At 40.9% G+C, this 14,939-nt stretch overlaps 2 protein-coding genes across 6 annotated transcripts in view; both read left to right on the top strand.

The window, feature by feature from the left end:
- Positions 1–6,680, top strand: part of LOC105560286 — a 45,115-nt gene extending 38,435 nt beyond the window's left edge. The window contains exons 8-9 of the mRNA XM_012009259.1: positions 371–810; positions 2,561–6,680. Coding sequence (XP_011864649.1) covers positions 371–810; positions 2,561–5,489 — 3,369 coding nt within the window. The 3' untranslated portion in view covers positions 5,490–6,680. The remainder of the gene's footprint in view (positions 1–370; positions 811–2,560) is intronic.
- Positions 6,681–7,194: 514 nt separating this feature from the next.
- Positions 7,195–13,778, top strand: LOC105560284 (dynamin-like 120 kDa protein, mitochondrial). Of its 5 annotated transcripts, none has more exons than XM_012009255.1 (18): positions 7,195–7,461; positions 7,738–7,981; positions 8,226–8,361; positions 8,467–8,598; positions 9,029–9,073; positions 9,471–9,557; positions 9,649–9,806; positions 9,884–10,047; positions 10,125–10,389; positions 10,472–10,663; positions 10,742–10,926; positions 11,004–11,165; positions 11,223–11,410; positions 11,492–11,706; positions 11,804–12,061; positions 12,142–12,342; positions 12,412–12,616; positions 12,897–13,778. In XM_012009255.1, exons 1-18 carry the CDS (start codon positions 7,433–7,435, stop codon positions 12,959–12,961), a joined length of 2,931 nt encoding a protein of 976 aa, XP_011864645.1. In that variant the 5' UTR covers positions 7,195–7,432; the 3' UTR covers positions 12,962–13,778. The 5 variants fall into 5 exon arrangements, with proteins under 5 accessions (XP_011864645.1, XP_011864644.1, XP_011864647.1 ...); XM_012009254.1 differs by having other exon boundaries at positions 9,468–9,557; XM_012009257.1 differs by lacking the exon at positions 9,029–9,073.
- Positions 13,779–14,939: the final 1,161 nt, after the last annotated feature.

The following is a 14,939-nucleotide window of genomic DNA, read 5'->3' as shown; positions in this document are numbered from 1 at the left end:
AATGTGTTATTATCCGTTTAATCCGAGCTGTTTATGTATGGTAATTAAATAAATATGAATCTTTTAGCGATTAATCAATAGTAAATCACGAAACCATTTAAATGTTTAAAATTGTGACAATGTACTTATTTAATAGATTAAGTGAAATCTCTTATTATAAAAAAGCTTGATTAATCAGCGAAAGAATTAACTTTAGGATAAATAGAGTTATAAGTTTTAAACATTGTTTGCTAAAATTGGCTAAAACGTGAACATATTTAATATATTATAGATCGTTCGGTCAAAAACTTTTTATTGATCTGTTTTAAAGACAGACTTATAAAAGATTTATACACACTATGTTAAGGTGTATATTGCTTGAAAATTCTAGTTGCTCGGCGAGGAGATGTACAACAGCCACGACAGAAGCTATCGAACACGTGGTAGCGAACGTTCGAGCAGATCGGCCAGCCCGGATGCGTCGCGAGTCGACAATCTCGGCTATGAGGACAGTTTGGACGTGGCTTTCGAGCACAATAACAAACTGCGCGATAAGATCCAGCAGCGCATGAGGGAGAGCGAGAATCTGATAGCCAGCACATTCGGCCAGAAGCTCAACGACAACGATCATCCTGACGATGACAAGCGGGACAGCGTTGGCAACTCGTACTCCTCGAGTATTCACGAACACGAACAGCTATCTGCGTCGGCCGCATCGAATAGAGATCAGGAGTCCTCGCCGGGGCACAAGAACAAGATGAACTCGACTTTGGGTGGTCTACATAAGGCGCTGTCCAACTTGTTGCACAGCAACGGCAAGCATGATCATAAGTGAGTATTTCGATAAGGAAATTCATGTGTTAAATCTGCACTATACATAATATTGTCATCGTAATCGTATAAGTTTTGAGAGAACAAATTATGATTCTATTAGTATGAGAGGTATTATATATTACAGTAATGAGTTTTCCAGTTGGATGTAGATAAGTTTGATAAGTTTAATGAGCTTTCGAGCTCGAGGAAGACGAAGATTCTTCAAATTCATAAGCTAGTGTTTCATAAGCACTTTGTGAATAAACTCGCAAAATTTTCGTGACCAGCTAGGTATGCACTTGTTCTCTCCTAACATATGTATTCATAGGATACCCAGCTTGTCAGTCTATTTGTATGATACAAACGCTAAAACATTTTTAATTTGACGTTTCTCTAAAATCCTGTTTTGATACAAAAACGCAGAAAGACATTCGAGATTAATAGGATGCATTTGTGGACGAAACGCCGAGCTAGGTGATTAAAAATATCTCGCTATATTTTGCAGGATGGCTCGCGTATCAAAGCGCATTTTTCAGTTTCGCATCGGTTCAACACCTGTTGATCGCTCGTTTATCTGCCCGCGCGGCCGTACGTTTTGTTTTCGCCCGATTCTTCGATTACGCTAAACTAGACGTAGCGTATGATCGGCGCGTACGAAAGGACGGTCGGGTTTTTCCCCTGAAAAAAAAATAATCCCGTGACCCGACTGTGTTGCGTAATTGTCTTCCCGCAGGGATCAAATCGAGTTGCGTCGAACGACGCGTTACGTAAAACGCACGCAGTCCGAAATATCCCGGCGAACGTTTGTTGGCGCCCTCCGCCTTCTCCACTCGGGCTGGAATTATCCGGGCGTGTTGATGCTCGATTTTCAACTAAGAATGGTCGGAGAGACCACGGTCGAACGATGCCCATTCGTTCGCGTTGCGTATTGATCCGCTTTCGTCATTCCACTCCGTACACGATGAACGATCTCTCCCGCAACAGTCCGCGCCGATACGTGTAGCGCCTCGCGCTACATGGAATTTAATATACAGCATGTAGAAAGGCACCATCGTACCCCACGTTCATTAGCCTGCTAAATTATTTACTAACAAACATGCTTTCCCATGGAATTTTTTACTTGAAGAAAGAGAACACGCGCATCTCCCCCTGTGACTTCCGGAAATGAAATGAAGGGATGTTTCCACAATCGTATCAATTTTAATTTAGATTCCTCAGTTTGTATCGACTCCGCCTAAAAACGCAAATTTACTGGAGTTCAAAGACTATTTTTTTAAATCTTCGATCACATCCTTTGTTTCGTGCAGTGAGAGTTAAATAATTTTATATGAAATATTATCACGACTGTATACAATAACGATATAAAATGTTCTTTGTTTGCTGTAATTTGACTTTATTCCCTGCGGTAATGGCCCAAACAACAATGAACGTTCATTATTAAATCTAATTACTCTGTTAAACCCTTTACAAACATATTCTTTATCTTGATATTTTATTCATCGATATACCCTTCACTGAAAAATACCGTTAAAATATAATGTCTCGCTTGTTTCCTTTATTACCGTTAACGCAATTAAAACTTGTATAACAAGCCACCAAGAATGCAGTAGCTTTTAATAGATGATTACAATCATCTACGCGACCATATTTTCTATGCAATTAACCACACGATTACGCGTGGGCTTAATAACGAATCTCGCTATCGTTTATCGATGTATGAACAATCTCATTTAATAAAGCTGTTATAAACCAATTTCTCATCCCGCAGCGGTTCCGCTCCGATGAAACTGCTGGCGGAATTGGCCTGCGCCCGAGCTCCGACCTCCACATCGCCGGAGAACACCACGAACAGCAGCAGGAATCATCAATCGGTGAAAATGGTCGCGGCGGCTGTTGCAGCGGCGGCCGCAGCTGCAGCGGCGGCGGCGGTGGCGGCCAAGGACACCCCGATTTCCCCAAAGAAACCGACGAAGGACTCGTTGACGAAGAAGACGAGGAACCCGATTAAGGAGTTGTTCGAGCGCAAGAAGGAGATAAACGACAGAAAGGCTGCGCTCGCTGAATTTAACGTGCAAAAGCAACGCAAGTCGAAGAAGAACAAGAAACAACAGCGACCGGAGTTCCCGTTGATCCGTAGGAGCGAGCACTGTGGCGGCCTAACAGAGAAGAAGAAACGCCGCGATTCCCTCGATCGGAAAGTGGAGTCGGAGAGGATAAAGGACGTGTACGAATTTGACGAGGAGGAGAGTCAGATGGCGCCCACTCTAGGTAGCGTCATGTCCTACAGGAGTCAAGTGGACAAGAGTTTCGAGACCAACTGGTCGAAGATGAAAAATATCGACGGGGACTTGGACGCCGTCTTGGAGAACGGCAAGACGAATTACGTCACGGACACGAAATTGAACGCTATGATTAACCGTAAATTCCAAGAGCTAGAGAAGTTTGCGCCAAAGACGAAGGGCGCTCTGAAATTGTTCCAGAGCGAGGAGCAGCAGCAACGGTTTGCCGAGCCGATTACCGGACCAATGGACGAGTTCGTAGAAAGGAAGCAGCAACGCATGAAACGGCCCATAGAGCATACCGTCAAGCAATCCGGCAAGATCAAGAAACGAGGTAAAAGCTTGAAGAAGCGAGTAAGAAACGCGTGGTACGAGAACGACAGCTCGGACGAATTCAGAACGGCCGCGAAGACGGAGGACGTCGGCGTCGGCATTTCGAAGAGTCAACGCTCGTGCTCGAAGGGCAAGCAGAATCTCTTCGCGGAGCTGTCGACGTCGTCCGAGAGCGAGTACGAGCGGGACGACGTCGATTGTGCAATCGCGAACGAGCAACGAGCTTCGTTAAAATCGCGAAAGGGTCTGAAGAAACTGTTCGACGTCGACGTCGACGAGACGGATGATCAACAACGCACGGTTAACGAATCTGAATTCGACAACGAGAATCAAGTTGCGAGCAACTGGAATCAAGCGGTACAGGAAGATGCTATAAAGAACGATCACGACGCTGCGAAATCTGAGTCAGAATTATCGGATCGTTCGCTGGTGATCGACGAGAGGAAGATAACTGACGAGGCGAGGAACAGCGACGACGACGCGGATAATCAATACGAGAGAACATTTGAGCTGGACGATTTATATAGAGAAGACAGTTCGGACGCAGATACAGAGGCCGAGGAGAACGAAGAGCCGACCACCGAGGAGGCGAAGAACAGAGCTGGAACGCAAGCGTCGGATGAAAATGCGACTTTGCAGACGAAACTTGCTTCTACGAACGCGAAAGACGATTGTACGCCAGAGAATGAACTGATTTCCTTGGAAGAAGCTTTAGATCTCCTGGATCAACATGAGAATCTCGAGTCAAAGGCTGAGAATGTACGTGCAGAAAATGATATTGTAAACGGTACCATGGACGAGGCTTCTAACGATGAAATTGTTAATGAAGAAACGGAGAATAAATGTCCGATATCTCCTATAGAGATGCGAGATGAAAAGGAAGAAGCAGATGACGATGTCCCAGCATTGCCCGAGAAACTGTCCAGCAACGAGAAACCGCAGAAAGAATCCGACCACAATCTTCCTCTTCACGTGTTCCTCAGCAGAAAGGTGCAGGAATCGAAAAAAAGGAAGCAACAACAGTTGGACAAGCTACGAGAGGAGCAAGAGAGGATACTCTTGGACTTTCAGCCGACCAGGAGACAGAGAAAGTGCGCGGTGGGCAAGCAAGGTCTGCTGGCGGAGATAAGCAGCTCTGACGAGGAGACAATGTATGTGAGAGACAACAGCAGGAAAGGCGATCACGACAAATCGCGTAAGAAGAGAGAGTCCAAGGAAAAAAGAAAAGAAAGGTATCTCGAAAAGAAGCACGAACAGATGATTGCCAAGGAGCAGAAAGCGATTGAAGAGGAGATTCTGCGAGAGGTCGGCAAGAGGAAAGAGATCCTCGCACAAAACGTGGACGATGCCGCATCGAATACCAATGTCGCAGAGACGACAGTTTCCGGGCAGAAAAAGAAACACCAGACGAAGCAGGATAAGCATAAAAAAAGTAGCGACGAGAATACCGCAGAAAACGCAATGTACATGAGTCCGTCTTCTCACGACGGCTCAGAGGACAATCATAACAGATCGGACCGTGCCTTCTCTACTGTGGAGAGTAGCACGGAGAACAACGGCCATCCGTCGCCAAAACGAAGGAAACTCTCGAGATCGCCAGCGAAGTTGAAGAAAGTTTCCAAATCCGAGAACGGAAAGATACCGACGAGCAAGAAGAGCAAGGAGCCAACCGCGACTGCGGAGAAATCCAAAAAGACGTGCGCGGGCAACAAGGACTCTAAGGAGCGCAGGTCGTCCAGCGGAAAGCGCGACTCCGACGACGAGGAGTTAAAGACCACCAAGTCGTGGAACAAGGTCGAGGAAGGCGTCGGGGTTGCGATCGGCCGCCGGAAACGCAGCGCTGCCCAGCAATTATACTACTGGTCCAGTTCGAGCGACGAGGAGGAGGCGCCGGAACCGATCCCGGCACCCGAGGAGGAGGACGATCGGCAGGAGCAGCACGGATGGATAGTGGGCGACTCTCACAAGCGGATGATTACGATGCTGGCAATGGAGAAGCAGCTGAAGGAGAAGCGACGTAGGAGCGAGGACGAGTTCGAGCCCGGCAAAGCGAAGAGCAAAAAGCATCGGAACAGCACCTCTTGATACGTGTTTCACGATTAAACGAGCGCGATAGACGCGACGACTACGTTATTCTATATGTAAATTGTGAATGTGAATCGACGAGAAAGTGGAGACCGGCAAAATCCATCTCTACGTTTCTCCTTAATGAGAATTTATTACGTTCTGTATCTCTCGCGATGATTTCTTCGCGATCATGCGTGGCAGATTCGTGTTAGGTAGATAGAAAACAGTGGACAAGTGTGATCTCCGATCAGAAAAGTATTTGTGTTCGATCATTATTCTTCTTTTCCCGCTTCGTGTTTCTTAGCGAGTGTATTGATCGAGTGGACGTGATTCGAGACTGAGGAAGGAAAGATATAAAATGTACATAGTTGCTTGGCGTTATAGATTAGCGATTAGCAGAGGCATCCTCCCCTGTTGCGATCTAAGAAACATATATGTATAAATATAAATTCGCGCTCTTATAAATACCGGAAGATATAGACTGAAAGTGAGAGAAGTAGCGGAAAGTGAAGAAAGCACTTTTAGACAATACTAGAACATTTGTAACGTTTAGTTGTACGTAGGAGGGGTCTCCCACGAGAGAAAGAGAGAGAACCGAGTGAGGTGAAGAAACGGGGGGAAACCAGTCACAGTCGCTTATTTAGGAAAGGACAACGTAAAACCGGGTCCAATCGAGTTTTAGCGCTTCTACCAGCTTTTTTCGTGATTCGTAAACCATATTTCTTCGTATTCTTGCATATTCTTACATGTTCGTACGTATTCTTACATATCGCAATGAATGAGGTAAGAAGAGAAAGAATCTTCCGGGTAAAATGTTCGGGACAAGAAATATCGCGTTCGAGGAGCTCGAGTGCTCGCTACGGGCGAACGGAAGAGGCGAATCTTTCTTGAACCTTTTGCACATTATTTTTACGAATTTTCTAGATCTCAAAGCTTGCGTGCGCGCGGCCAACCGTGAAGCCACGCGTGTTCGTGGAGAAAACGGATGCTTTATTGATGAAACGCGAACATTACTTTTTTTTCCTTTTCGTACTCGCCTCGTGCACGTAGGACATAAGTATGTAGATTTTCATATATTACGAGAAAATGTTGTATATGTTATAAGCAAGTGACAGGAAAAAAACACAAACGGTTATAGACTTTAAATGTAAATGTACTGCCATAATCATATATGTATATCATAATATATATATATATAATTATATATGTAATATGATATATAATGTCATATATATATAATTATACAATATAATTATATATATATACATATATAATACGAAAGCCTATGCGAAATAGTAATTAATATTATTTCTGTAAAGATTAAAGAAGAAAACTTTAGCACAAAACTAGACGACGACCCAATGTAAATAAAGCATATTTTCAATGCGTCTGGAAAAGTATGTTTTGTAATATAAGGATTGCAAAGAAAATAAAATTATTCGACAATTTCGTCTTTCTATTTAATTAAGAAAGAAAGAGATACATTTAAGTGCATGTTATAACTTCGATATACAATATTTTCGTTCATGAAGATAATTTGCATAGAGTTTCAAGTGATACAGATCGAAGACATGTGTTAAGGCCTGTGTCCACGATGTTAGAACTTGGTCCAAGTGAAAACAGGCCTTAAGAAATTGACCAATCACAGTTGAAAATCAATACGTAGGAAACTGCTCGCTATGAAGTCGGACAGCCTAGGGATTTTTTCGCTGCGTCTTGGCACACAAATGACGAGGGACAATCTTGCGGCAAGCATGGGCGCAACGTTTCCGAACAAGTGGATGAATCGGAATGCATGTGATGCCCGGTTCGTCGGCTTCCCGAGAACGTTTTACACCTTTGATTTCTTGACTTACGTCACCCGTCACCTCGTAACGTATGAACGTGAAACTTGGTAAATACCTGCCGCCTACAGTGAACGCCGTTACTCGCCGACGACGTGCAACGATCGCTCCGATAAAATGGAGCAAATCATATGCGGAAAATTCGGGTGAGATAGGCATGATTATAATTTTGAAATCGAGCGAAACGACGTACCATTCTCCGCGCGTCGCGCAAAATCGTTGGACTGAACAGAATGTAATTCATACTCCCGTAACGAAGTGTCTCCTCGCTCCGATAGGTTATCTCGTAATACTTCACTATCGTTAGAATTCACGTGTGAAAGAAACGCGCTTTTTCTTTATTGTCACAGTTAAGATATATTTACACTTTAGAGAATAATTTATGACTCCGCTTTCTTCTAATCAACGTGCGTTTCTTTCAGCCACGGCATTTTACTAGTCGCCAAAACCTCCAGGCAGCCAATAACGGCCGTTACCGCGCGAAAGCTGATGTCCGGGAAATACAGCAGGCACTGCAGGCCGCTGCTGGCGTCGCCGCAACTACGATACTTCGCAAATCCGCATCGTGGATACACGATGCTGATAACAAGAATATTGAGGGGAGCGTTAAAAATTCGATACATTCTCTTGGGAGGTGCAGTCGGTGGTGGCGTTACCTTGCAGCGGGTAAATGTTGTCGCAAAATGATTCGATTGAACCGAATGCAATTCATTATTCTCGTAACGGAGCCTTGCGTTCCCCCTCTGTTCACTGCCTCCCTGTGCTTCTGTCAATTACACTTTGAGGAACATCGAAATGCCATTGTACTTGCTAAGTTCCCAGTGAGAAATGATTCGTCGAAACGATGTCGATTGGACGAGTCATTTCTCGCCGGGGTTATTAGTAAAATCACAAAACCGCCTACTTGTAGAAATACGAACAGTGGAAGGAGGGCTTGCCGGATTTGGAATGGTTAGAGAATCTGATGCCGAGCGAGAAGCGATGGCAAGATCTCCGCGAGTCACTCATGGCGATCAAGAGCAACGTGGTCGACAAGATCGAGATCGGTAAGCAGGACGACTAGGTAACCGTTGGAATTTATGAAAATGTTAGGCAAAACGAAGCGCGATTTGCGATTGAACGAAAAAAAAAACTGGGAAATATGCAAACAGATCCACGTATAAAGGAGTTTGGGGTAGCTAAGTATCAAGAGTACAGGACCTTGTTTGATCAGAGACTGGATGACGCTATTAAGGCAGCAGAAAGTCGTCGAAATAGCTACCAAGAGAATAGCTCGATACAGAGTGAGTCTATTGGCAAGTCTTTCTCCGTTCCTCGTTATCTACTTGTACATTGCATTAACAACCTATAATTATTTACCAAGTATTCCACCTTGTCCATTCACTCGTTTGTTATTACACATTCCTCCATATTTGCCTGACATTTTCCTACCTGCTAATAATCCTTTCCAGTTCCTGTGCTGTGATTTGTTCAACTACAACACGTATTTCAATTTATTACTTGTATGTAAAAACGTGCATGATAAAGCATTTTGTGTCAGCGTCCGTACATTTTTTTGTCCATTATCTGTAAAATTTGATTGGAAGACTTATGTTCTCGAAAGGACATTTATTTACGTTGTTGTAAAATGCGAATTTAATGATATGTAATTTATTACTGTAAAACACTGTTTCACATGCATTTTGTTAATTTATCGTGGTCTGTTCTGTTCAGGTGCATTTGATACCATCTCAATGGTAGCAAAACAAACTTATTCAGGTGTGTAAAGAGACTTTGAACTTATCTTACCCGTCTTCTGTCCATTCAGCATTTTATAGACAAATGATCTCGTGGAAATTGAAATTAATTTATGCTACACTTTTTTGTTGGCAAACAAATTGTATTTTATATAGGATCTATTATAACAATGGACACACATTTTAAATACTGAATGGGACAGAGCCATTATTCGCTGCTTTTATTTTATCGCATTAGCTTGCATGTACAAAGTAACACGTTCCTTTTTTTTTTAACTTTATCATACACAAAACTACTTATGCACGTAAAATGGCCCTGTTAATTGTTTCATGTCAGTTGATACCAGCTTTCTTGCATTTGCGGAACGAATTACAAATTGTTACAAATTAAAAATACGTACTGTCTTATTTTTAAGCAGAAACAAAAGAGCAGTTGTCGAAAAATGTGGTTGCCTTTGCACGTCCATTGGCTAGTGATACTACTGAAGAGGAACGTAAGAAAGCTCGTACGTACATATCATTAATTTCACAATTTCTCTTGACGATCGAAAATTATTCGACATTCTCTCACAATGTCTTCTTTTTCTCCCACTGAAGATTCTTCGCAAGAGAGGATGAACGCCATGCAGGACGAGCTGATGCAGATACAGCTCAAGTATCAACGCGAAATAGAGAGGCTGGAAAGGGAGAACAAAGAACTGCGCAAGCAGATACTTTTACGAGGGAATCAGAAGTTTAACAACAAAAAGATTAAAGTAACTTGCATATACAATATTGCGTTAACATATGTATCTTGTTTCACTTGTACTTCACGTTCCTCTTACGTTTACAGAAGTCATTAATTGATATGTACAGCGATGTCTTGGACGAGCTTAATGACTACGATAGTGCCTATTCCACTGCTGATCATTTACCTAGAGTAGTAGTTGTCGGTGACCAAAGCTCTGGTAAAACATCCGTGCTTGAAATGATCGCTCAAGCAAGGATATTTCCAAGGTACTTGTTTCTCCGTTTGATTTTATTCGATCACAAAGAATACTGATAATATTCGTCACATTATTTTGGCTCTATAGAGGTGGAGGTGAAATGATGACGAGGGCGCCAGTTAAAGTCACATTGAGCGAAGGTCCCTACCACGTTGCACAATTCAAAGATAGCTCCAGGGAATTCGATCTCACGAAAGAGTCGGAGATGGCCGAGCTCAGGCGGGAGGTAGAACTGCGAATGAAGAATAGCGTTAAGAGTGGAAAGACAGTCAGCCCGGATGTCATTTCTATGACGGTGAAGGGACCGGGCCTTCAACGTATAGTTCTAGTCGATCTACCTGGCATTATTAGCGTACGTATATAAAATGCTCTTATATTAAAAATATTCAAGAAAATTTCGCTTACAAAATTACGAATTTTGGTTCCCGAGGCAGACGGTAACCGTTGATATGGCGGAAGACACTCGCGAGGCAATCAAACAAATGAGCCAGCAATACATGAGTAATCCCAACGCGATTATTCTTTGCATACAAGACGGCTCTGTCGATGCGGAGAGAAGCAACGTGACCGATCTCGTAGCTCAAATGGATCCATCGGGCAAAAGAACGATCTTCGTCTTGACGAAAGTATGAAATGTCATTTTCTCTTTGTTTAAAAAATTAATTAATGCAGATATCACTGCGAAATCTGTTCTCTCGCGATAGGTTGACATGGCGGAAGAGAATTTGACTAATCCCGAGAGGCTGCGCAAAATATTGTCTGGTAAACTGTTTCCAATGAAGGCGTTAGGCTACTTCGCCGTAGTCACTGGTCGCGGCAAACAGGATGACGGTATACAAACGATCAAGGATTACGAGGAGAAGTTCTTTAGAAACTCTAAGCTCTTCAAGTAAGTCTAGATAAAAGCGTACTTGAAAGCATACGACAATATAAAATGTGATTGTTAATGAACTACTGATTATTCAGAGATGGTTTAGCGATGTCCGGTCAAGTGACCACCAAGAACTTAAGCTTGGCGGTAGCCGAATGTTTTTGGAAAATGGTTCGTGAAACGGTAGAGCAACAAGCGGACGCGTTCAAAGCCACGAGATTCAATTTGGAGACGGAATGGAAGAACAATTTTCCGAGGTAAACGATTAAAAGGTGCAATTTTGGTTTCGCCAACTTATTTTATTACATATTTAGGTTGAGAGAGCTGGACAGGGACGAGCTTTTCGAAAAGGCCCGGGGCGAAATTTTGGATGAAATAGTCAATTTGTCCCAGGTATCACCGAGACATTGGGAGGAAGTGCTGATGAGTAGAAACTGGGACAAAGTCAGTATGCACGTTTTCGAAAATATTTATCTGCCTGCTGCTCAAAGCGGAAATCCAAGTACAGTATTATATTGATAGATTGTTTTCTCTTTGTTGAACAGATGAAAAGTTTGCTAAAGTTAACGTTCTTCTGTTACAGATACTTTCAATACCACTGTCGACATTAAGCTCAGGCATTGGGCGGAACAACAACTGCCTGCACGGAGCGTCGAAAGTGGATGGGAATGTTTGCAGCAGGAATTTCAGAATTTTATGTCGCAGGCTCGGCTCAGTTCGGATCACGACGATATTTTTGACAGCCTCAAGAACGCCGTGGTGAATGAGGCAATGAGACGTCACTCGTGGGAAGAGAAGGTGAATACAATTTTCCGGCTTATTTCCATTTTCTTTCTTATAAAAAGTTGTAATATTAATGAATTAGTGATATCAAAAAGTATATTTCTCCTTTTAGGCTTCCGAAATGCTACGCGTTATACAACTTAACATTTTGGAGGATAGAAGTGTGAATGACAAACGTGAGTGGGACCAGGCAGTACGTTTCCTAGAGACCTCGGTTAAGGACAAATTGCAGAGTACAGAACAACTCCTGCGCGATATGTTAGGCCCTAATCGCAAGGAACGGTGGATATATTGGCAGAACCAAACCGAAGAACAGCAGAAACGTACGGCGGTCAAAAACGAGCTGGATAAAATTCTTTATGCCGACAAGGTATGTGCACACAGATAGTTGCAGTTATATGATAAAGTTTTATTGCGTTTATTTCATGATTACAGTATTCTTGATTACAGAAACATGCAGCTACTTTAACGCACGATGAACTCACAGCTGTTAGGAAGAACTTGCAAAGAAACGGATTAGAAATCGATAACGAATTCATTCGTCAGACTTGGCATCCTGTATACAGAAGATTTTTCCTGCAACAAAGTTTAGCGAGAGCGTATGATTGCAGAAAAGGATATTATCTATACCACACCGGGCACGAAAACGAAGTATGTAAAAAAAATTATACAATTTAGGACTGTTGGAATCGGACATTTTTATAGGCAGAATGTTTTCAGATGGAATGTAACGACGTAGTGCTCTTCTGGCGAATTCAACAAATGCTGAAAGTCACCGCAAATGCGCTTAGGCAACAAATCATGAATAGAGAAGCTCGGAGATTGGACAAAGAAATCAAGGAGGTCCTTGAGGATTATAGTCAAGATAACGAAATTAAAAAAAAGTTACTCACGGGCAGACGAGTCACATTAGCAGAAGAACTCAGTATGTATTGCAGTATTTCTCTATATCGCTAATTGTTCTTATAATGTATAAAAATGTTAGTCTCTGAAATTGATTTAGAAATATATTTATAATATAATATAATATAATAATACATTTTATTTTTATTATATCACTAAATTTATTTATTACAAAATTGTGTAATTTAAATACGTCAAATATAAAAGTAGGAAAAATGCATGATCATTATTGAACAGTACATACTTAAATATCTTATTGCTGTTGGATTGCGCCCCTAATTAACATTTCTTTTTTTTTTCAGAACGGGTTAGGCAAATCCAAGAGAAATTAGAAGAATTTATTCAAGCGCTAAATAAAGAGAAATGAGCATAGTAAATGGAATATCAAAGTTGAGCACCATATTGCACGCAAAGCGAATCTTTGATGCGATTCGCGATTGAATGGATAATAGATGAGAGTATTTAGAGATGAATATCTCGCGAGAAGCGTGAATATACATTGCAGATGTCTACGATTATTTTGAAGAAATCAATCACCCATTAAAATACCAAATTTATAACTCGTTAAGTATATTTGTGCGAGCGTGTAAAAATCATGCATAGCACAAGTGACTGCTCATAGTCTTAGTAACTTTGTGTAACATATATTATAATAAGTCGAAATCTTTGCGCTCTGATACGATTCAGATTTGTAAATATGCGATATGTGATCGAAATGTGAAAGAATCTTATTAATATGCACCAAGATTCTTAAAATATATTGAGTAATGACATCAATTGTTTCCTGAACAACCATATTTATACAAAACTGCAATAGTATAACACTACCCATCATGTTACGATTATAAAATTGTCTCATTACGAGCGCTAATAATAGCGATAAAATTCTATTGTTGCGACATATTGCAGAATGTATACAAAAAGTACAGAAAATATAGGATGCTATTCGAATAAATTAGCAATGCGTTGATGTATCTGATAATTCAAACGTATAAGAGCTTTATTTAAAAATTTCCTTTGTAGAATCTATTATGTGTCTAGATATATAATTTTTATTGGAATACATTTTGGTCGATATCGAGAAGACAAGAAGAAATATCATTTTATCTCGTTATAATTTGTCTTTCGCCTCTAATTAGCATTCGAAAAACATTCTTTCTCCAGAAATAAATATATGGATACGATTTAAAAGAATCTCATTACTTTTGGCAATAAGAAATATTTTTTATAAAAAGCATCTCAAACACAAATAATAAAAATTAAAATGAAGACAACTCATTGATTAGTAATTTAGTAAATTATGTATGAATCATGACTGTGCAAATAGGAATTCTCATAAAAATCATAACATGCGTTTCTTTTTTGTGTCAAATGCGCTTCAATAAATTACTAAAACTAATAAACAGTGCATTTTTAGTAATTGTAACAATAAAAATTTATAGTAAATCAAGTTTTTGAAAATGCAATATTCAGAGTTTTGTTTTATCGATCTATTCCAATCATATCCTCATTACCTAACCTAACCTTACTACCTTTAACTTACTTTATTTTTATTAAATTACAGATAATTTCTTAATTGAAATCTGTGTCATCGCAATTCTTGAAACTGTTAAAGTATTAGGAGAACATGTTCGGCAAAAAGTTACACTATCTAAAATTCCATTTTCAAACTTCAAATCGCGAAAATTGGGAATCTCGAAAACTAGCAAAGTATCAAAAGAACATGATGAGCAAAGAGGTGACACTATCGAAAATTCCAAGAATTGGATTTCCGAGAATTTCCAAATCGCAAAAATCGAGAATCGAGAAAATGGCAAAGTATCAGGAGAACATGGTCAACAAAGAGGTGGCACTATCTAAAATTCTAAGAATTTTTCCAAATTTCCAAGAATGGAAATTCCGAGAATTTTAAACTTAAAATCGCGAAAATTGGGAATCTCGAAAAGTATCAGGAGTATCAGGAGAACATGATGAGCAAAGAGGTGGCACTATCTAAAATTCCAAGAATTTTTCACAATTTCCAAGAATTGGATTTCCGAGAATTTCCAAATTCAAATCGCGAAAATTGGGAATCTCGAAAAGTATCAGGAGTATCAGGAGTATCAGGAGAACATGATCAGCAAAGAGGTGGCACTATCTAAAATTCCACGAATTTGATTTCCGAGAATTTCCAAATTCAAATCGCGAAAATCGAGAATGGAGAAAATGGCAAAGTATCAGGAGAACATGATGAGCAAAGAGGTGGCACTATCTAAAATTCCAAGAATGTAATCGATACTTCCGAGAATTCCTAGAGCCTCAATTTCCGAGAATTATTTCCCGAAAAAGCGAAAAAAGGGAACATA

Source organism: Vollenhovia emeryi, unplaced genomic scaffold (assembly GCF_000949405.1).
Source record: "Vollenhovia emeryi isolate VEMERY1.0 unplaced genomic scaffold, V.emery_V1.0 DF939234.1, whole genome shotgun sequence".
NCBI classification, from domain to species: domain Eukaryota; kingdom Metazoa; phylum Arthropoda; class Insecta; order Hymenoptera; family Formicidae; genus Vollenhovia; species Vollenhovia emeryi.
The sequence above is the reverse complement of the archived record's forward strand: the minus strand, read 5'-3'. Positions and strand labels throughout refer to the sequence as shown.